Raw genomic sequence first — 22984 nt, forward strand, 5'->3', positions numbered from 1 at the left:
GAGTTGGCTGCGGGCATGATGGTAGGTCGCGCTTGCTGGAGTAATTTGCGGGAGAGGAGGAGGGGCACGTGGCTCCCATCGGCAATCACAAGGGGAGGAAGAGGTGTACGTGGTAGCCATCCACGAAGGGGCGCAGGGCGGCTTGGGTGAGCCCGGGGTTCACCTAATTATTTTACATGATGTACACGTATGATAAAATTCATACGACGGTTTTGTATGACAAGACCCATATTAGCACTCAGTCAGTAGGTGGGGCCATGGACTCACATCATTGGGAAATTTGCCTGAGTCTGATTGTACACACATTGTACATATCATCGTATGCAAGGCATTTCCGTTGAGTAAGCGCATGAACGGAAAGGGAATCGCGCTTGCCTGCCTGTCGAAGGGTTGGACGGACGTACGACGGACACACAGACAGACGTACGTAACTGGAAATTAAGGAATAATAAAGATATTTTTTTTTCTTTCCTAGCAGGCTCACTGTCATCCTCTTTTTCTAGTCTTGATATCCGTGTAGTGGCGGTATCTTGCAGAAGAAATCATCTCTTACTTTTCTCTCAACCTCTCTCTTCCAAATCAGTTTAAAGTAAGAGAGAGAAGTTATAGTGCCTTAGTTGGAGATGTCCTAAGAGCAACTCCAATAGTACACTTAAGCTGTTACTAAAGCATGCCACATAATTTTTTTGATGATGTGGATGGGAGAGAAAGTGAAAAAATGAAGTACCTGTTACTTGTATAAGAAACTGCTTGGACTCTTGTACCACAAGACACTAGTAACAACCAAATACTTGTTGGAGAGACCACTTGTTACCAAAACAGTTGCTTGGTGGGCTCCATCATCTTACATGAATCTCTAGTTTTGTAATGTTAGTACCAACTCTTAGTAACGATCTATTGCAAAAGTTTTTACTAGTCATGAGTTAAATATTCTTCCTTCTCTTAGTAATGGCTATAATACCCACTTGTTAAAGATGCCCTAAGTAACAACTTCTTCGGTAGGGCCTGACCTCCAGGTGGGCCGTGGGCCTACCACGTGTAGTATTTCCAGCAGCCCATTTCGTTGATAACCAACGCATGTAGCGATTTTTCATTACTTTTGGCCCATGTTAGTTCATCTTTTGCCCAGGTTGTATTTGAACAGTGTATTTCCCAACCTTTCCCAAATAGGCTAACCAGTTTTAGAAAAAGGCTGACCAGTAATGCACGGCAACGTAATGTGATACAAATCATAAACATAAGAAAGAAGAACTTTTAAGTGCGAATACCATAACATCAATATTATGTGTAAACTGTAACATTAGTGAAGTAATCTTTTGGTCAAAACGTACTCAGGTGAACTTGCCTCGTGCCCTCGTGATGATGGAAGCCGAAGTAAAGGTAGTATATCTTCTGAGACTTCCGAGTACAGCACACGGGCAGCCGAGCTGCCGAGTAAAACGAAAGGAATCAGAACGTATCTGTATCTCATTCCTGCTTTTACACCACGACCGGAAGACGAAGCAAATCTGACCAAACAGCCGCGCCCGTCTTCTTCGCAGATTCCTTTTTCTTCGATCGACATCCTCAAAGAAAAAGGAAGAAAAACTTCTGCGAACCCTCCCCAAAAAGCCTGCGCGATTCCTCCCCAAAAACTTCTGAACTTCCCGATTTCACCCGACACAGCCCCAAAAGTCCTAGCGATTACACCGATCAAGCCACCACAACGATGAAGCCCGGCTCCCGCAAGCGCGGCCCGCCGCCGCCGGGCTTCGTGGAGGACCGATCGGAGGCGGCGGCCCGAGTCGAGCGGCTTCTCCAGTACCGGTTCCACGACCGCGCCCTGCTTGAGCTGGCGCTCACCCATCAGTCCTTCTCCGGCGGCGCCGCCTCGTACCAGCGGCTCGAGTTCCTCGGCGACGCGGCGCTCGACCTCGCCTTCTCCGACTTCCTGTACCGGGCCAACCCCACCCTCGGCCCTGGCGAGCTCACCACGCTCCGGGCTGCCAACATCTCGACCGAGAAGCTTGCGCGCGTCGCCGTGCGCCACGACCTCTACCCGCTGCTCCGACGTGCCTGTCCTCCCCTCGACCTGCTGGTAAGCATCCTCTTCTCCTGAAATTTTCTTATGTTGGCAAATCACTATTGAAGTAGTAATGATGTGTTCACTTTGACTGTCCACTTACCACTCGAGCGATCCATCGGCCTTGACTTGAGGACCAGGCATTAGCAGCTAAACACTTAACAATCATTGCATATTAGATGTTCTATATCGAGGGCCTTTTATTCTTTGCCCTTTGGTTTCGGCCTCTCATCAGTCTCATGCTTACTCTTTATTTATAAGTGTAAAAAGGCAGATCTCCTGGCTTCTTTCTTCCAGAAAAATGGTAACTGATAGAAAGTGTTATGTACTCTTAGCAATGCTCTAAACTCTCAGTCATACATAGTGGTAAAATATTGCTTCATCCCATAGTCTAGGAGTAAGCACTCCCATCGGTCCAAATGGTGGAATTATGCCTGTTTCCGAGTTCAGGCCCATGCAATTTAACACTGGTTTCGATGGCATTCAGAGGATGAACTGCGGTTCACATTATCCTGAATTCCTGATGGTAAATTATATTTCTCCGAGTCACAAAACACTGTAAATTCATTTTAAACCTGGCAGACCAATTTTTGTGTTTACTTCTAATGTACCTTCCGGACGTAGTTACATTTAGTACTTCAATGGTAGACCCTAATACATCCATACCCAGGTCTAGAATAAACATAAAAAGGTAACACTGTATGGAAATTGCAAAAGGTTGTGATTTGTTTGGCGAACACCTGGTTTAAACAATGTCATCCTTAACCATAGGTACTTTGCATTGCATCTTTGTTGCAGTTGATTTTGACCTAGCTGTGTTGTCTTGTTTGAGCCTGCTCTGAAGTGTCACTCATGCACCCTGCTGGACTCCAGTAGCCAAACAAGCAACTTAATTTTTTTGACATACACAAACAAAATTGTTTATAGTTCATTTCAATTTCAATTTTTGAACTCTACTGCACTTACATACATCTGGTCAATTTTTATGTCTCACCATCCTTACTCTGCAATCTTGTTTCTAACAATAACCGGCTTGTTCATCACAATACTTGTGGTCCATCCATGTTGGTTTGCACCTCTTAAACATAACTGGAATGCAGTTGACGATTTTCATGTCTATAATGAAACACACGTTTTTTTATCAAACATTTTTCCATTACCTATCTAATAGCTTTAAGCATCCATTAGTTCTGACTTTAGTTCAGAGTAGATTCTTGTTGGTTTCTTTATCTATTCCAGTGCGAGTAAATAATTGCATATTTTATCTCATTGAGATGTCAATTTTTTTTTTGAAATAATGGGCACCCCCCATCGATTTCCAGCAAAGCATAGTATCCTTACAGACATGTCTGATTGAGATGTCAATACTAGACCAACTGTTTTGGTGATAATTATTCTCTTACCAGGTAGGCCTCTAATTATGCAGGTAGGCCAGTTTATTGAGTTGGTAAAACAAGAGCTAGAGGATGACTTTTCCACTGCACCTTATGGTGGTTGTGTTGTGAAGGCTCCCAAGGTGCTTGCTGATATAGTTGAGGCCATTGCCGCTGCTGTCTATATGGACTGCAAATCTGACATTGAAAAGTTCTGGAAGGTTTTGAGCCATTTCTCATGTTGTTTCCGTTCATTTATATGTTGATTTATGTCCCCAAAAAATAACTTAATTATTAACTCGATCATCATATGGTAGCAAAAAATCTATATGATTTTTAATGTATCTTTTATGAATATTCTGATGATAGTAACTTTGTATGACCAATCTAAGAACTTTTACTGATGGTACTCCCTCCGATCCATAAAAAGTGTCGCCCACTTAGTACAAAATTTGTACTAACTTGGTACAAAATGGGCGACACTTTTTATGGATCAGAGGGAGTACTTGTCAATGTTAGAAAATTTTGACTTCCTGCTCTGTAAATTAAGCAACATATTAATATATGGAGAGAGTAGTTTAATTGCAATAATTGCAAATAAGCTGGTAATGATATTCGTGTTTATTATTTAGGTAACAAGGCGGCTCTTCGAGCCCCTTATCACGGTAGAAACAATGCATGAGCAACCTATGTCAATGTTGAATGAACTATGCCAGAAACATGGGATGGTTCCACAATTCAAGGAATCGAAGAAAGGTGAAATGACGGTGATAAAAATATTTGTTGGTGGGGCACTTGTTGGGATGGGCTCCTCAGAGCAGAGAGCAATTGCTAAGCTCAATGCTTCACGGGATGCAGTAAGCAAGCTTCTTGGTGATCCCAAGCAGCAAGTGTTGACAACTGGGGTTGGCCCTGGATTGGTGGTTGAGGTTGAAGATCTGAGGGAATGCAAGCAGAAGCTTAACGAGCAGTGCAGCAAGAAACATTGGCCAAAACCCATCTTTAAGTAAGATTCTACTACTCTATTAATTTTTAGCTTATTTATCATGTTTGCTAGTTTAACCTTTCCTGCAACACTCCTCAAAATAGGCATATCTTTCTCACACATACACTAGCAATGTTTGTTAATCATCTGGTTTATTTGTTCTGATCTCTTAAGCGTGACTGATCATTGCCGCACCTTATAATTTTTTAAAAATAATTCTAAGTTCGCTTCTCTTAGTATCATTTATGATTCATCTTAGCATAGTACTATTTATCAGGACCTGAAAAGAATTTTCGTATTTATCAGCTGTGTTTAGTGTTTACTACCACCCTCCATAGCCACACCTCTGATATGTCTGGACCGGCCTTGTTTACTACCTCCCTCCAAACTCTCATTCCCCTTCCCATTAGTTGCCAAACATTCTGAGTTAGTTTTATATTGAAATAATCAGAAAAGATTAAGTGGCATAGTGGGGATTTGACTGATTACCATTTGGTGCATTATATAACTACATTTTGCGTGTTCACCATTACATGATTACTTCATTGCATTTATTTTTCAGGTTAGAGAAGGAAGATGGTCCTGCACATGATAGGAAGTTCATGTACTCTGTTGAGGTAGAAACCCAAAATGGTACATATTTCGCTAGAGGTGATCCGATGTCAAGGGTAAAGTATGCAGAGAACTCCGGTGGGCAGAAGATGTTGGAACTTCTATTAAAATTAAAATTGTGAGTTCTTTTGAACTTTTTTTGAGTAACCACGGGGAAAGGCTCTCCAGCTGCATATATCAACTCAAAATCGGAGAGTTTATGAAACTAAGGCTATGTAGTCACATCACAGACTGATGTGTACCAATAGATCTCTGATTGCTAAAATCAGAATATCCAAATGATAAGGGAAAACAATAACTAGTGAACTCAACGAAACTACCTAGTCAGGCATAGAAGTCTAGAGGACTAACAACGTATAAACAATCTTTTGCATGCACGAGAGGGAGTGTTCAGAGTCGTCGAAAGACATCCCACGCGGAGTAAAGACAAATTGCACCAACTCCACTTGCTTCCTCGGCAGTTGAGGTGATTTGAAAACTAGCAAGTCAACGAGTGTTGGCATCCTGTTGAAGGGCATCACCGCCACTGGCTGGAATGAAGAGTTGTCATCACTGCGAGCTGCTCCACTAACGCTATCAAAGGGCACTGCGACCTTGGGTATCATCACACAACGCCTGGCACTCGGCGAAGCAAAGTGTGCTTCTTGTGACGGCTAAGGACAACGGTCAGTTGAGACTTCACCAAGGACACGAAACTCACTTGCATGCTATCAACCATTGCCACGAGATTGCCTCAACATAGTACGTCTAATCGGTAGCCATAGTTGAAATAGAAGTCACACATGGGGGAGCGGTTCCCACTGGAGCAACGTGAGGAGGCAAAGGGGGATCCCATCTACAATACAATGGAAGGAGTGAATGGACGTTGACGAGGGTCGTCGAAGTCCACCACCTGCAATGAACCCCTCAGTGTTGTTCTATTGCAACAATATATACTCCCTCCGATCCATATAAGTGTTTTACATTTAGTACAACTTTATACCAAGTTAATACAAAATCTTAAACATTTATTATGAATCAGAAGGAGTAGCTCACTGCATGATTGCTAGCATCGTGTATCGTACACCATGTATGTACGTCTAAAGGCTACAAAACCAAATGTTACACTTTGAATTCGAAACTTCATGTCAGAAAGACGAATACATGGTGGTGCACGACCCCTCGCTGGCCGTTACCGACGCCATCGGGTGCTTGGCGAGGTCTTCCGTGAGGAGCGTGATCTCGCGGCACACTTCCACCATGGTCGGCCGCACCGGCGGCGAGTGTTGTGTGCACGCGAGCCCGAGGTCGATCAGCTGGGCCATGGCGTCCGCCGGCAACGCCGAAGGCGACTCCGTCAGCGACGTCGACCGCGCGACGACGGCGGCGTCCTCGTGTGGGTGGTGCCGGCTGACCCAATCGTGCAGCGTGAGCCCCTCGTGGAAGATCACATCCGTCGGGCGCTTCCCCGTGATCAACTCCAGCAGCATCACGCCAAAGCTGTAGACGTCGCCTTGTGTCGAAGGGCGGCCTCCCAATCCGTACTCTAAAACAGGGCAAGAAACCACAAGCTAAAAGTGTTAAGAGACCAAGAACGTGACATGCAAATAAAAACCAGCAGTTTATTTATTTACTTACCTGGTGCCATGTAGCCGACAGAGCCTTGTAACAGTCCGGTAATGGAGTTGCACGGATCAGCATCAGAGCCAGTGAACTCGTCGTTGTCGTTGTCTTCCTTGAGCAACTTGGCGATGCCGAAGTCGGCCACGACGGCTGTCATTTCGTCGTCGAGGAGCACGTTGCTGGGCTTGAGGTCGCAATGCACGACGCGGATGGGCGCGTAGTGATGCAGGTATGCCATCCCCTCGGCGACGTCGCTCGCAACGCTCATGAGCCGGGCTAGGCTCAGGCCACGGACCAGGCGCCCGTCGTGCGGGTAGAGGCGGCTCTCGAGGCTGCCGTTGCGCATGAGCGGGAGTACGAGTGCGTGGAAGTCCGGCGGCGCGCTGCATGTGGTGATCACGCGCACCAGGTTCCGGTGCCGCGTCCGGCGCAGCACCTGGCACTCCCGCTTGAAGCTTCGGGACACGTCACCGCTACCTCCGTTCTTTGGGTCCAGCAACACCTTGACGGCGACCCGTGTGCCGTCACGGAGTGTGCCCTCGTACACCCGCCCGAACCGCCCCGCCCCGATCAGGCTCGACTGCTCGAATCCCCCCGTCGCCTCCGAGAGCTCCCGGTGCGAGATCCTCGGGTGATCTCTCGGCTCTTCACTGTAGCCGCTGTAAGAGAGCAGGGTCGTCGTCGACCGCCGCCCGTCCCCTCCTCTCAGAATCGTTGTCCCGGCTGCCATGGCACTGCATGCGGTGATCCCGAGGATAGCCAACGTGAAGCACAACACCGTGACGACCACGGGCAACACCGCCCGCCGGTTACGCCCGCCGCAATGAGGCAAGCCGGGCATCGTCATCATCCCCGTGAAGCACAGCCCGGTGTTGCCGAGGAATGCATCCGCCGGGGACCAAGCGTAGGCGCCACCGCTTGGGACCTCGCCAGAGAAGCCGTTGTAGGAGAAGTTGACACGCCGCAGCTTTGGCAGGTGCACCAAGGACAGAGGCAACGAGCCGGTGAGGAAATTACGGGACACGTCAAGGACTTGCAAAGCCGACAACCTCCCAACAGTCTCCGGCAAGACACCTTCCAGCGTGTTGCCTGACAGGTCGAGGTATTCGAGCGCGATGCAGCCACCGAGCTCCGGGGGGATCGAGCCGAAGAGCCGGTTGGATGAAAGGTTGAGTGCTTGCAGCGCCGCCATCTCGCCGATGGTTGCCGGGATCGGGCCTTCCAGGAGGTTGCATGAGAGGTTCACATACACCAAGCCTCTTAACCCTCCGGACAACAATCCGCTCGGAATCTTGCCTCGCAACATGTTGTGGGAGAGGTCGAGCTTTTGCAGGTTCACGCATTGAACAAGGCTCGCAGGAATGGCGCCGGCGAGCTGGTTGTTATGCAGTGCGAGCACAAGCAGCTGCTTGAGGCCGCCGAACGTGCCTGGGATCGCGCCGATGAGCTGGTTCTGCGACAAGTCGACGAGCCCGAGACTTGGGATCGTGCCGATCGACGGCGGGATGTTGCCAGAGAGCAGGTTGTCCGAGAGATGCAATTGCTCGAGCCGCTGCATCCCACCGATGCCCGGCGGGATGGGGCCGCTGAGGTGGTTGTGGGAGATATTTAGTATGCTGAGGTTGGCGAGACCGAGGAGGCCCGTTGGAATGGATCCAGAGATGTTGTTGAACTCGAGGTACAACTGCGTGAGTCCCGGGGAGAGGCGGCCGACGACCGGCGGAATCGTGCCAGCGAGGTCGTTCCCGGCGATGCCGAGCTCCTCAAGGCCGGTGCAGTTGGTCAGCGACGAGAAGAAAGGCTCGAGGTCCGAATTATTGTTTGAGCTCTTGAGGTAGTTGAACGACAGGTGGAGGTACTTGAGGCTCCCCATGCCGCGGAACATGTGGGACGACGGCAGCTCACCGGTGAGGATGTTGGAATGCAGCAGCAGCCACCGGAGCTTCGTCGAGTTGGACAGCGAGCGGGGGATCCCGCCAACGAGGTTGTTGGACCACAAGACGAGGTACGTTAAGTTGGGGAGCGGGCAGGACGGGATCTCGCCACCGAGGGAGTTGGAGTAGAGGCCAATGTACCGCAAGGCGGAGCCATTGCAGAAGACGGACGCCGGGATGTGGCCGGAGAGGTTGTTCCCGCCGAGGTTGAGGTACTCCAAGTTTGGAACCCACGCGAGCTCCACTGGGATCGAACCCTGAAACTGGTTGAAGCTGAGGCTCAGCCGCTTGAGCCGAGAGAGGCTCCCGAGCTCCGGCGGGATTCTCCCGGCGAAGAGGTTGCTGGAGAGGTCGAGTGTCCTGAGGTGGGAGAGGTTGCCAAGAGCGGGGGAGATCTCGCCGGAGAGCTCCAGGTCTGTTAGTACTAATTTCACGACACGCGGCGCCGCCGCCGCCACGGTGCCGGAGCAAGTGACCCCGGCCCAGCTGCACATGTCAGGCGAGGCGCCCCAGCTGGCGAGCGCTCCCTTGGGGTCGCCGGACACGCCGGACTTGAAGGCTAAAAGCGCGGAGCGGTCGGCCTCCGATGACGACGCGCCCGCAAGAAGAGTCCTGCTTGCACCATGGAAGAGGAAGAGGAGAAATGCGGACGCAAGAGCCGAGGTTGGCATGGCCGCCATGAGAGCGTGGTGCTGCATGTGCATGGGGATAGCTGGAGCTCGAGGTCAAATCGAAGGGGCTTGCTGACGGCAACATTTGTTGCACAGCATGCGGTTTTAAAGGACCGGAAAGCGCCCGCGCCCTGCCTAATTGCCGTCTGGCTGCCGCTAACCAATGTTTGGACTCGGACCGGCGGCCGGCGTGTGTGTGACACGTGGCACAGCGCGAGTGGCTGAAAACGTGGGGCCGGCCTGGTGATGTGGGTAAGATCTCGAGGGAAGTCTAATTGGATGCCAACTAATTAATCAGCCTTTGGAAAATTAAGGTAATTTTGATTTTTAAGTGACAGTGGACTGTGATTTCTTTAGCATTGTTTCATGACTAACAAAGTAACAAGTGGACGTAATCGTGTACGTGTGCGTCACATTCTGTGCGTGCAAGAAAAGGTAGGGTTTCGAGATGCGTGGGGGACCCGAGAGAGATTTGCACGCGTACGAGTCCACTGTCCACGGTGTAACAGATCGATCTACGTATGCTAATTGGATGGTTTGATCCAAACTAGGTAATTAATTAGCCGTGTGTGGCCATGTTGATGTCGTGAGGTCAACCTGGTTTGCTGGCTTTCGGCTGACCTGCGTTTATGGGGGTGTGGCAACGTTTTGCATGCTATGCTATGCACTACGTACTAGCTACTTCCGGGTGTGGCTAATGCCTCTGCCTTCCTTGTCAGTGACAATCTCCTCTTCCGTCAATAAACGGGCAGGTGATCTCGTCGGTGAGGACCGAGGTGGTTGTGAGAGGACGATAGCAACCACACTGCACGTCAGGACCTGGCCCTGCACTCCTGGAGGCGATTCTCGTAGAGGTAGAGCACCCTGCAGGCAGTTCTCGGAGAGGTAGGGCAGCTTGTGAGAGTGTTGGACCCAAAACTGAAAGCCGAGTACCCGTAGGCGCAGCTCGGCCAGCGGCGCTTGGAGGGCAAGCTCACTAGAGCGATTCGAACAGGGCCAAATATCAGGCAAAGGGGTCAAGGGGAGGACTGCGAATGAGATTAAAAACAACTTTGGAGGACCTTTGTCTGCTTTGGCATGTGCCGCATGTTCGACGGGTTACAAATTCGCACCAATCCCACCAAGCCCATTTGAAATTGCTATCTTCCGCAGCTTACAAATTAACATAGCCAAGTCACCAGCAAGGATTTAGCAGAGGCGTCCTCGTGCATACAACTCCAAACTAACGTGCAATCACTACCAGGGTCCAGCCGTCCAGAAATGTCAATCGCTAAGGAGTTACTAGTATGTATAATGTATGTGTACATATCAGCTAATTGTTTTACAGAAATGGAATATTATATTGCGGAAGAGTTATAATCGCAAGTAAACTCTAGTTTCAGAAAAGGCAATATATACAGGAGTGCTTAACTGAATTTGGACTCGTAGAACTTATGCCGCAAGGAGTTTCTGGATGTCCTTCTGCAAGAAAATTCATGGCAAGAAGACTGAGCACAAGAGATATCAAAAGGTCGTAAAAAGAATAGAATAATATGCAGGAAATCTTGCCAGATGTGGTGTAATATATAATGAAGAAATACAGAAGTTTGTCGTTCTTAAGAGTTGAGAGATTTCAAAGGTAATGTGTGTATTTACCAAAGCCATCTTTTTTTGACTGAAATATAGTAGCAAAATGGGCCGAAAGTAAACTAATGGATTAATTCGATATTAAGATAAATGGACTTTTGACTGATGGACTATGCTTTCCGGTCCATACTGATACTGATACCAGGAAATACAATTACAGGTTATATGACCACCATCCACTACTGCAATTTGGTACTTTTTAATACAAAAGTGAGCACCATAGGTCTACTTTTGACTAACTGGGCAAGTTCTTGTCAGTTTCACCTAAAGTTCCGAATCACACAATCCTACAATATGCAGAAAATTGAAACACTTGCCCAGCCCAGACTGCTTGCTTGTGGTGTGGGTGCCCCATAGGACTTAACATAATTACAGCAGTTAAGCTTACGCAAATCCTCAGCACTGCCGAAGTGTATACATTGACCTGTTAAAATAACTTGGAGCATGTGCCCTCTGGAGCACGCAGGTAGATTTAAGGCTCACCAGGACCCCCACACCATGCTAGGACCATGAAGTTGGTGTCAAGGTTAGTTTCAGGTGGATGAGCACACCCCAAAGATTGAAGCCCATAAGGGACTGTGTTGTTATATGTTATATACAAAGAAATAAGCATATATGTTCAGTATCCTTTTAGAAACACATGCCAACATATGTTGGGAATCTTACAAACAGAGACCAGGATTCAGTAAAAACTAGACAAAATTTGAAAGATCACACTAGATGATACTAGTGTTTGATCTTTACAGTCACAATATGAAAGGACAAAAATGTGTGTGGGAGAGGGAGTTCATTTTGGGAAGTTAATTTTCCAAATGAAGAGAATGGTAGCAAGAATGGTATAAAATCACAGACAAACTTCACGCACCTCAATCTGGAATGGTGAAGTTGTTGGTGGGTACCTCTCCACAACTTTGCCATTTTTGTCCACTAAGAACTTCTCAAAGTTCCACTTCACTAGATCACCCAAAAACCCTCCAGCACTCGACTTAAGAAACTTATAAATAGGGGCTGTGTTGGGTCCGTTCACATCAACCTGCCATTGCATGCATATCCCATTACTTGAGGCAAATCGAAGGAAACACTGGATACAAAACATGGCTTCTTAAATTGGAATTACTATATACCTTATCAAAAATAGGAAATTCAGCCTTAAATCTTGTACAGGCAAACTGCTTTATCTGTGAATTTGATCCAGGTTCTTGAAAACCAAATTGATTACATGGAAATGCCAGAATCTCAAATCCTGCAATTAAAAAGTATAAAAAAATGTACGATGGTATCAAGCCTACTAAGATCGTAAAATCCATGTTCAACCATGCCAACAAGAAACTGTAGAAAAGATAATGTTAAGTGTTTCTTAGTTACTGGTCAGTTTCTTATGCACTTTGGATGGTTTATTGATACAATAAGAAGCTACCAGTTTGTGGTTTTTACTTAAAATCGTAGGGGTTATTCAGGTGTATAATCCAATATATATGTCACCAGTAACAAATGGAGGATGTGTTCTCAAGGAAATAGGAGAAAACATCATCTAGTCCTAATCACAACAATTATCTGTCCTGCTAAATAGGAAGGCTTTTGAATGCCATGCATCCAAGGAAATTATATCAAGAAAGGTCATAAATGATTGAGTGATTCCATGAATAAATATGTATAAAGAAATACCCATATAGAGTAGGACTAAACCATGTTTCCTCTGATCTAAGCTTTTGTAATGTAATTACGACCAGACATATTTTAATGTAAGGGTAAAGGCAAGCAACTCAACATAATTCACAGTTCTTGTTTTACAAAACTGATAAATCAGCAATGTCTAGTCCTGTGAAAACAATGCCTAAACCACAGATGCATATTACCTTGAGTCTTGTACTTCTCGTAGAGATGAGATAGTTCAGTGTAATTCGCTGTTGTAAGCCCACTGGGTTTCACAGAAGAATGTGAGGTTCCATGGACTACACTGAATAACTTACTACACTGGGTATTACACAATAAAAGTACATCAAGAAAGTTACCATTGAGAAGCAACATTAACAATCAACAGTGGCTTTCCCTTGAACTTGCTAAGTGAAATACCTTTTCCATCAATATCCTGAACAACAGAGAAAAATTCTTCAGGCACGAAAGTTAAAAGGTTGTTGTTGTTGAAAGTTAAAAATGAAAATATTTAACCCCATCACACTCTTTGTTGACCCCTTTATGAATCATGTATTAATAACTCAACATATAAATGATTCTAAATTAAAAACATGGAAAAGCACTGGAAAAATATGTCTCATACTAAAAACAGCCAAAATACCCAAACCAGATGTTGCTTAGGAACAAAGATGAACACAGTACAGTAGAAGTCAAAATGAGCCACATGGCCCACATCCAATTTCATGAAAGTTAAATGCTAAAACAATTGTATCCCTTGGAATTTCCCATATTCTCTCTTTTCATCTTACTTCTGTGGCTCTCACTGATGTGTCCTGCATATGCAATTTAAGTCCGCAAACCAACCACACTAATATGTTAATCCAATGTACTAGCACATAAATAGTAGATAAATCTAAAAAGTGTGGGACTCCATATATTCCCTAAACCCACACAAGCCTTTCAAACATTTACTTAAGATTAGAGAAGAAACTGAAGTATGTTGCTAGCTCGCTTTGTTGAAAACTAGAACATCAGTAAACAACTGGAAATCCAACCTTTTTGGTCATTTCAGCATTGTGCTCTTAAAGTTTAACTCAGATGCTGAAATCATTTGATTCCTATAATAAGCATAAACTAGCTGATAAGAAAAGTTGTTTCTATACAAATTCTGCAGACGTATGACATGTTTATTATTAGTACATCCCAACAAGAGACTATATGAGTAAAACAGATCTCCCACGTACGTGTTTCACATGGAATGATACTTGACTGTGCTACCACAAGAGAAACATACTTTTTATCTTCTAAATTCAGAAAATTCGGCATGTTAGTGAACCTAGAGTTCCATCACATTGCAGCTCTGATAGCCAACGATGAACACTTGGATTGGCAAATAAAAGGCTTCTACTACATTAACCTTAATTGGCTAATGTCAAGACATTTTCAACAGCTCTATGTCTATTACCTCTGCACCTCCCAGGCTACCACAACATTTAAACAACATAACATCAACAATCAAATTCCATGAACATTTAACATGTCATCATACCGACAATTCGAACACATTAGCCCCCTCGGTATGCTGGAACACTCTGGTTTTAAATACTAGAAAGCTCCAAAATGCATTCAGCTGATTCAGCGAATTTCAAGCACACCCAACAATAGCGCAAAGCATATCGAATACTCTGCATTAGCATAGGAGATGTTCACAGCAACTCCCACCTACCTCAAGTCCTCAACGACACCCACCACATCAAACACCTAATACCCAAACAAGCAACAAAACAGTACATCATCCATATTTACACAACTCTCAACCGTCCCTTCCACCAAACCCGCGCGTACAATTTCACCCAGCATCTAGCACGAGCGACACCAACCACCGAAAAAACAGCGCCCATTCACAGTTATCGCGAAAATCACGAGGCGAGCCAGAACAGGTCACCTTGACGGTGAAGTCGTAGATGCTCTTCTCCGTGGCGGCGGTGGCGTAGGCCACTCCGGGAGCCCACCTGCGCCGCCGCGGCGCCCCGACGGACACCGCTGCCGCCGAGTGAGCCGGGAGGCGCGCGAAGGACGCCGCGGCGGCCTTGGGGAGCCGGGAGGAGGAGCCCTGCGCGGCCGGGAGGAGGTACGCGAACGCGGCGGCCGTGGCGGTGGACGAAGCCATCCCTGCGGGCGGCTGGCTGGCTGGCTGGCTCGCGTCAGCCGTGTGGGTGTGTGTGGCGTGTTGGCGCCACGTCCCGTGGGGAGGAGATGGCGAACTAGGAGTAGGGAGAGGGGCGGTGGTGGCGAGGAAAGCCGAAAGCCTGTGCGCGCGCGTGGTGGGGTTAGCGCGGTAGCGGCGCCGGATTGGCTAGCGGCGATTCTGGTTAAGCACTGAAGATTGCTTTTCGGATATACCCCTGAACCGTTCTAGTTTTACAAATAGGCACTTCTCATTTCCAGGCACATCTCAAAATCCAAATTTCAATTTATAAGCAATCTACTTTCCAGAAAACAAACATTAACATCTACACTAAATACGGTCATACGGAGTATCACTTATGGCCATGGGTGACCATATAATGTTATTTCTGTTGCATATCCGAGATGACAAATATTCCACGACACCGCGAGGGGGTCTGTACAAATAACATAGTTTTGGCTGGTGGTACACTGGTACTGGTGGGGCAGCGGACACGTGAAGAAGCGCCGAGCGGGCTGTGCCTGCGTGTTGGTCCTTTTCAGCGCGCACACGGCAGAAGCTGGACCGGCCAAATTGTCATAATCTTTATCCACTTCGATATAAACTTGCAACGCCTGGATTCCGGCCTGCATTTATCGAGGAGGTGGATGATGCCCATCGTCGGCCGATGGAGGAGGGACACCCGTTCCGTACATTTCCTTATTCTTCGTTTCCAAACATCATCTCTCTCAGACTCCCAGTCGTTATCAGCTTATCTCGTCATTCGCATGGGGGTGTGACTTCGTTATCTGTTAGTTTCCAGTTGTTTTCTGGCTGTGATTTTTCACTAGTCTCTCTTTTTCTTTATATGGTCTTCACTACCGCCTCTCTATACAACAGGAATCAGAAAACGTAAAAAGAACATATAATCGAAATATCAAATACTGCTCTCAAATATGTTTACAATCTTCATGACTCCAGAACAATAAATTTAGCAATGATGCGTTTAGTATTTTTTCTTTTCCACTTTTCCTTTCCCTTCCTTTTTTACGTTGTGATCAAGTGTAAGCGCCAAGAACTGCAAATCTCATTATTTTGTGAGCTTTCTCGGTATATAAGCCGAAAAGCAATGGCGCCATTAGCATTCCAGAGTCTACTAGCGGCATTGTAGTAAATTTCCCATTGCAAAATGGTGCGAAACGATGGCAAGCTAGAATATCTTCCAGCATCATAGGTATACTCTCCCAGCATTCTTCATAGATTCAACACTTTCATGGCATGGTTTTTCATAGAACCACAATCCAAATACGAAACCAGATAGTAACAGACAGTGGTTGCATCATGACAAAATCCAAATACACACTACAACAAATGGCGTCAAATATGCATATACAACTGTCAAGGGAAAAAAATGTGTAAATTATTGCACCATACATTGCAATAAAAAGGCAGACATAGGGCAGCCAGAGCCAGCATCTAAAAAAAAACTAATCTGCTGCAATAATTTTGAGTGCAACGCAGTTTGATGTGATCTAGATTGAGAGACACTGTAAAATCGAAAAAGAAAAGGCAAGCTACAATTGCATTTTGCAGCCTTGCATGTGTTGGCATGTACGAGTACTAGAACATTCTTTATTCAATTCATTTTGCTACAATAATTATTTGGGAATGCTTCGCTTGTAGACTCCTAACTAATTGATTGCTAAGTATTACAAGAAAATAAACCCCGTTGTTGGATCAAAGATGATACGTCATCTGAATTCTCAGGTAAGTGTAAACTCCTAACCAATTGATTGATTGATAAGTATTACAAGAAAATAGACTCCGTCGTTGGATCGAAGATGATAGCTCATGAAATTCTCAGGTAACTAACATACCAACTTAGAAGAGGAACCTTCACATATATATCATCTCATTGATTCATCTCAGCTAGCAATCAATGCAGTGCGTGCCATAGCTTATGACCCATCTGCTCCTTCAAGTCTGATGAGCACAAATACTGTAGTTAATAATTTGATTACACAAACAAAGAAAATGTATTAAAAACTAAGGATGAGTTGTCTCAAAATTCATGGTAAGCAAATATCACTATTTCGATTTTCATAAAACAAGTGATGTCTGAAAAAAATAGAAGAAATTTGTTTTCTTTCCAGCAGCATATGCTGTTAAGGAAACCTGTACCTCTGAATTCCTTCTCCAACTTCCATCCTGAGAAAATTGGCTATTGTAACTTTAGAACCAATATCCTTCGACAAATCATTAAGCACAGTCTGAAAAGGAGATCAAGAAGCTATCAGAGATCACAACTAACTGCACTACATCATCAAAGAAGGAAAATGTTTACCAGCTTACCTTAATGTTTGTGCTGTCATTGACAACATATTTTTGCTCCAAAAGCACAACTTCTTCAAAGTACTTCCTCAATCGGCCTTCTACCATTTTCTCAATGGCCATTTGGGGTTTCCCAGAACTTTCAGCCTAACATGTTACAGAACAGCATTTTATTTCATTTCTTAAGTAGGCATGCACAATACAATTTCACCCTCATAGTAAGTATGGGTGTAGTTCATGTCTCTAGAATATATTAACTAATAAGTATTGAACTCTTGGAAATAAGCAGTACAATGCTATCATGAACTAGAACTGAACCAAACAGTTCCACAGATGTCTTCCATTCCATGATTTCTCGCATCTAGAAATCACCCTACTGTAGTCATTCTCTACTTGATCTCTCACTACCTTTTGTCTATAAAGATAGCAAGGGAGAACTTAAATAACATTAATCTAAAGGTGCATGAGGCAAATCGTTCTAGTGCAGAATGAAACAAATGTGAATATGAACAAGGTACCTGAGTTCGGAGTACGTCACACTCATTTTCTAAAGCTGCGGCAGAAACCTGTTCTTTTGATAAAAATAATGGTTTTGCTGCAACAATATGCATTGCAATAGATGAGCCGACTCCCTTGAGGGCCTCAATGGGTACTTTGCTATCTTCGACTTCCAATGTGACAAGTCCAGCCATGCGTCCCAAACCTGAAGGACACAAATTGTATCATCTAAATGAATGAGCAACTGATTTATTTGTCAAAAACATAATTTGAAAGACCTTCATATTATTAGGAGAAAATAGAAGACAGAGCGCTCACAGGAATCAAATCTTCTATATCTAAGTAGAAGCAACCCACTACATGATTTCTCTAAACATGCAAGCATGCCACATCATCACATAATTAATTTGTTCACACCTATTTAGTGGAAAACTCATACTTTTGCACATGCATGCATATTACTTCAATCAAGTTATTCCCACTAAGTGAAGAATGTACAATTTTATTATATGTTTTCAATTTTGAATACTCTTTACGTTAACTAAAAATTTCCGCAACAACGTGCGGGGCATCATCTAGTTAATAACAGAGTTTGGCTGGCTCAGTGAAGAGACCATGAGTAGAATTAATCAAGTGTGCAAATATATTGTATTGCCAGGAGTACAAAAATGTAATTCCAATGTTTTTCTTTTTTGTATTGGTAGTTATCATTCAACAATGACTGTCAAAACTGCAGTTCATCACAATTACAATTGTAAAAAGAGCTTTACCCCCGTTACCAATTTTAAAAATACTTACAGGCATCAGCGTATAACCTAACATGAGAGACTAATAATTACGACTACGGGAAGGTGGAATGGAAAATCTAGTATGATGTCCAGTAGTCAAAATTCAGATAAAAATGATGATACAAACAAGCTGTGGACCAACATGTTCCATAATCAGTAGAAACTTTTGTTGATTATGTTTAATCAAACTTAGCAGAAGACTGAAACATTAATTCTACAAAAATTTATTGATTAAACTCAAAGAGCTGAGATCTCAGCTCATTATTCACGCACCTGGCTGAGGACAAGTATGCAGATAAGATGAAACAACACCATGCCCACTTGTGGATAATATAAGGCCTCGTCTGAACTTTACATTCTCCCCAACCATGGCAGCGACTTCTGTAACAGCACTTTGGACAGTTGCCTCCCCATTGAATTTAGGGTGATCAAGATTCATGCTCATGTTCTGTAAGATTGGGAGAAATGTACTATTCGTTATACACGTGTCATTGCTAGCAGTCTTTCATATCCGTTTTCTCTAACTAATGGTTTGAGATACTCAGATACATAAGATGATAACACTACATAAATTATTGACACTAACTAGGTATGATTAATTTATCATATGCTGATGCTGAACAGATACAAGTGCTGTATGCACTGCAACACCTGAAACAGATCCAAACTGTTCCCCAAGTAAAAAAAAGTGTTCCCCAAGTAATGTAGCAGAAGTAAAACAGACAACCCAACCAAAAAACCCAGAAGTTGTTTTCTCCATTTGAAATAACTTGATACTTGTAACCAATACCAACATAACAGAAAGATGATGAACCCTCCAAAGCATAACCATGCATTAATTTACCCATTCCTCACCATTACAGCTCAACTAAACCTTTACCTCTTACAAACTAATCTTCTGAGCATATACTTACGAAGTAAAACCATCACAAGACATATATGTCTTAATTGCAAGGCTACATCAGCTTTCTTTATGTAAACTTCTGCGGGCATTGCAAACCTTTCATTTCTACAATGATCAATATCTACAAATTCAACTGTTGCAAACCCTTTCAGTGATGGCATCTATAACTAGTAAATCATTCTACAATTTTTTCCTTGTATTTAGCCAATATAACAATATGATCAAAAGTAACTTAACACTCTATTACTTCATAAATCACCCTGTAGAATATATTTACACTACCAAAAATTCATAGGTTGCTGAATGGTGCAGTTCTCCCGTTCATCACCATCAAAACCTCCTACCGTCCTATAAATCTATAAGAAAAAAGCAGACAATAAACTACCTTGGCAACACACAAGTTAATTTATTCACGACCAAAGTCTGAACATAAAACGTTCGTTCCACATACTTTTCAGTTTTTCATAGCCCTCCCGCCTCACACCCCTTCAGTTTTCTAGTTGCCGCCAGGAACAAGGCCTGGCAGGACCCACCGGCTCTCGCTGAATGCTAGGCTCAATTTGGCTGCCAGTGGCACGACAGAATGATAGTGACACATGGCGGGCTGGTTGTCTCTGAGGGTGCTGCGGTACAGCACACAGGTCAAGCATGGAGCAGAGTTCCGTGCTGCAGCAGAGCTCAGCTGATGGCGATGGAGCCATGGGCATGTGGTAGGCTCAGCATGGCAATGAAGCCAGGAGACAAAAATGGCCAGAGCAATACAGGGCACCGAGGCCAAGGCAAGGGCATCACATGGGTTGAAGTTGCAATAGCAGCTTGACAAGCTGGGGTAATACAATTTCCTTTTGTTGAACTAATTTACGGAATCTAATGACTGCAGGGCTTAAAAGAGATCCTAATATGCCACTACAATGCTGAGCACGAATTTGATCACAAAGTCTATTTACATGGAGCCCAAGTCAATATAGAACTTCATGTAACTTCAATCCAATAAATCGGAAACTTGTACGATCGAATCCAAATGTATTAATGGTAGACTTAATGGAACTTCTGTTAACGAGACAATTAAACTATATTGAAGATCGATTATTGTAAAACCTGTTGGGTAAGAAGATAGAAAGGAATCAACAATGGGTGATCACCTACCTCCAAATATTCAGGGCCGAAAGGAAAAACCATTTCACCAGGAGTTTGGGTCGATAAAGCCATCTTTGCCAAAGAGGAAGCCTGCATGGTGAATGGAAGAAGAAAAAATGAATGTTATTGACCCTGTATCCCTATGAGACCATAGATGATCAGTGCAGGTGTGTGGTGTCCAATACAATACCAAAAGCATTAACATCCTGCAAAATAACATTGCAAGGAGAGACTTCAAGAGTACAACTGCAAAAAAGTTTGACGTTGCATCTCCTAAAAAATAGATAACCAAACATGAAAACCTACAAACTGATTAACAAATGGGAAGAATTTGTGAAGGTTTTCATTGCCATTTGATATACCAGAAGGTCAGAACCGACTTGATATATCTACATGCTCAAATACGAACATAACTCTTAGTATATCCAGCAAAAAGGAATCAGGGGTGGCACAAGAGGAAGCCAAAAATCCTCTTAAAGAAGAAATCAAGAAGCAAAAAAAAGCATACCAGGGCACTAATAGAAACATGTTGAACAACCACTACCAGCACACAGTATTATGACTACAGAACTAAAACTGAGATAAGAAAATTTAGCATGCAACCAGTTTGCGAACAAAGCCTGGAAAGTTAGCTGACAGCCTCACTTTTGCATTTGAACATCTTTTTTCTAAAATAAACTGATACTATCCAATTCATGAAGAATGATTTGTCCATATTAAATAGCAAGGAAACCAATTATATAATTCCATGTACTCGCATTCAGGATATGAAACCCAAATAAACTTGCCTAAGAATTCCTCTTAAGCCACTAATACATTTTGCTGCGAAATAAAAGTACTAAGCTCCAATTATTCAGACCAAGTGAGGGTAAAACTAACCAGATACTGGAAAACATCATTTCTTGCCACAAAATCAGTCTCACAGTTAAGCTCAACAATAGCAGCCCTTTTCTCGTCTTGTGCAATTGCTAGCAAACCTTCGGCAGCAGTTCGCGAAGATTTTTTGGCAGCAAGAACGACTCCTCTCTTCCTTAGGTCCTTCTGTGCAGCTTCTGAGAGAAGTCAACAGACTATGATGAGAGTACAAAATATAAACAAATATGGCAATTAAAATGCTATTGCAATTAGAAAGAAAAGCTAACCAATATTCCAATTGCAATTAACTAGGGAAGCCTTGACATCTTTGAATGGAGCACTCGTTCTTATACGGAGTTGTTTAATAAGATTTGTCTGCTCAGAAGCAGGCACTTCGGAGCTAAATCCCCTAAGAAGCATGGCACTTTTCGGAACATGACTGGTCAACATGTGAGTTTGAGATGCCACTGAAGAGTATCCCTTAGCAGCTTGTTGTTGAGCACGAAACAGAAGCCCTACTATGGGTCTTCTAGCACCTTGACCCCAAGCCATTCTGAGATTGTGCTGCACCACATATCAGATAGATGCAATACTTTTAGTAATTAGTAAACCAATGAACATTTGCAGCAGCAATATTTTTTCCAGTTATAACACAATTCCATTCTATCCACAAATCATATACCCTTGGTAGGTTTAAACTTGGTTGCTCAAGCAAAGACCATAACAAGAAAATTACAACTGAAACAAATCAACCGAATAAAATTAGGGCCAACTAACAAAAGAAACCAGACAGTACATATCTCCCACTAAAGAAGTAAAGAGGGAAAGGGGCAGGGGAAACGAGCTCTTCAAGGTGGCACTCTTCGAGCATGGGGTGGGTGCTTGGATTCCTCCTTCACTCGCCTCAACTACTAGTCTAGGGCTCCACCTTGACTCATCTTGCCACTGCCTTCATGACTAGTCATCATTTTCGCTTCCCATTCCAGGCATCTTGCAAATCAAAAGATACCACCCAAAAGCAAACTCTCATCTTTCAGAAGTGACATTGAACATCCTCCTGCCGGTGAACCCCGCCTTGAAGGAGCTCGTGTCCCAAGCTACTTACCCCCTTTAGAAGCCCTACAATTTTGGCAAGATATCCATCACGGCTGAAATGTGATTGCAAATGGGTTGATAGAATGACAGGTGAGAGGCTCAGATTAGCTAAAATGTGATTGCAAATGGGTTGATAGAATTACAGGTGAGAGGCTCAGATTATGCCGACTATACTGTTTGAACTTCAAAGAAACTACAAGGGTTGTACCAGATTAATTTCAGCAATACGAACATTATCCAACACGCAAATAAGACAGAAATAAGAACGTAAGCACCCTTCAGTATAATACAGTGCCAGACAATGCATAAAAATAAGAAAGTAGTAGTAACAAACTAGAAAATCGCATCACACAAGATGGACAGCCCATCCATGAGAGAAAAAAAGAAAACAGCGCCTTGAAGGGCCAAATCACAGTGGTGCACATCAGAACATCGCCCCCTGGTTCCTGTTCAACCGATCTACACAGCACCGAATAGAGGGCTAGAGAGCGGGGAGAGGTAGATTCCTAAGTGCTACCTTCTTGCGGTCGAAACGGAGAGGTGGTACTGGGGCGGGCGGGATGGAGGCGGCGGAAAAGGATCGGCGGAGAGGCGGCGATCGGTCGGCTTGAAGAATGGGAGCGGGCAGGGCTGCAGCGGTTGGCGGCTTCGCCGGCTAGGGTAGCAGTCAAGTGTCAACCGTGCGGGAGTGGTGCGGCCGTGCGGAACT

The 22984-nt window shown here is 44.4% G+C and overlaps 4 protein-coding genes across 4 annotated transcripts; 1 reads left to right on the forward strand and 3 right to left on the reverse strand.

The window, feature by feature from the left end:
* Window positions 1-1412: 1412 nt before the first annotated feature.
* LOC100845957 (ribonuclease 3-like protein 2) lies at window positions 1413-5343 on the forward strand. Its single transcript, XM_003560932.4, has 4 exons — window positions 1413-2077; window positions 3489-3656; window positions 4068-4441; window positions 4983-5343. Exons 1-4 carry the CDS (start codon window positions 1709-1711, stop codon window positions 5152-5154), a joined length of 1083 nt encoding a protein of 360 aa, XP_003560980.1. The 5' UTR covers window positions 1413-1708; the 3' UTR covers window positions 5155-5343.
* A 634-nt stretch (window positions 5344-5977) lies between these two features.
* Window positions 5978-10338, reverse strand: LOC100846261 (putative leucine-rich repeat receptor-like serine/threonine-protein kinase At2g24130). The gene is made up of 2 exons (XM_003560933.2): window positions 6650-10338; window positions 5978-6557 (listed from the first exon to the last, which is right to left on the reverse strand). Exons 1-2 carry the CDS (start codon window positions 9270-9272, stop codon window positions 6160-6162), a joined length of 3021 nt encoding a protein of 1006 aa, XP_003560981.2. The 5' UTR covers window positions 9273-10338; the 3' UTR covers window positions 5978-6159.
* A 111-nt stretch (window positions 10339-10449) lies between these two features.
* LOC100823240 (phospholipid hydroperoxide glutathione peroxidase 1, chloroplastic) lies at window positions 10450-14852 on the reverse strand. The gene is made up of 6 exons (XM_003564137.4): window positions 14446-14852; window positions 12878-12954; window positions 12722-12783; window positions 11990-12108; window positions 11731-11898; window positions 10450-10700 (listed from the first exon to the last, which is right to left on the reverse strand). Exons 1-6 carry the CDS (start codon window positions 14668-14670, stop codon window positions 10671-10673), a joined length of 681 nt encoding a protein of 226 aa, XP_003564185.1. The 5' UTR covers window positions 14671-14852; the 3' UTR covers window positions 10450-10670.
* Window positions 14853-16009: 1157 nt separating this feature from the next.
* LOC100823550 (elongation factor Ts, mitochondrial) lies at window positions 16010-22950 on the reverse strand. The gene is made up of 9 exons (XM_003564138.4): window positions 22793-22950; window positions 21468-21744; window positions 21205-21377; window positions 20335-20415; window positions 18558-18732; window positions 17517-17701; window positions 17020-17145; window positions 16849-16937; window positions 16010-16650 (listed from the first exon to the last, which is right to left on the reverse strand). Exons 2-9 carry the CDS (start codon window positions 21730-21732, stop codon window positions 16626-16628), a joined length of 1119 nt encoding a protein of 372 aa, XP_003564186.1. The 5' UTR covers window positions 21733-21744; window positions 22793-22950; the 3' UTR covers window positions 16010-16625.
* Window positions 22951-22984: the final 34 nt, after the last annotated feature.

Source organism: Brachypodium distachyon, chromosome 1 (genome assembly GCF_000005505.3).
Source record: "Brachypodium distachyon strain Bd21 chromosome 1, Brachypodium_distachyon_v3.0, whole genome shotgun sequence".
In the NCBI taxonomy this organism is placed as follows: domain Eukaryota; kingdom Viridiplantae; phylum Streptophyta; class Magnoliopsida; order Poales; family Poaceae; genus Brachypodium; species Brachypodium distachyon.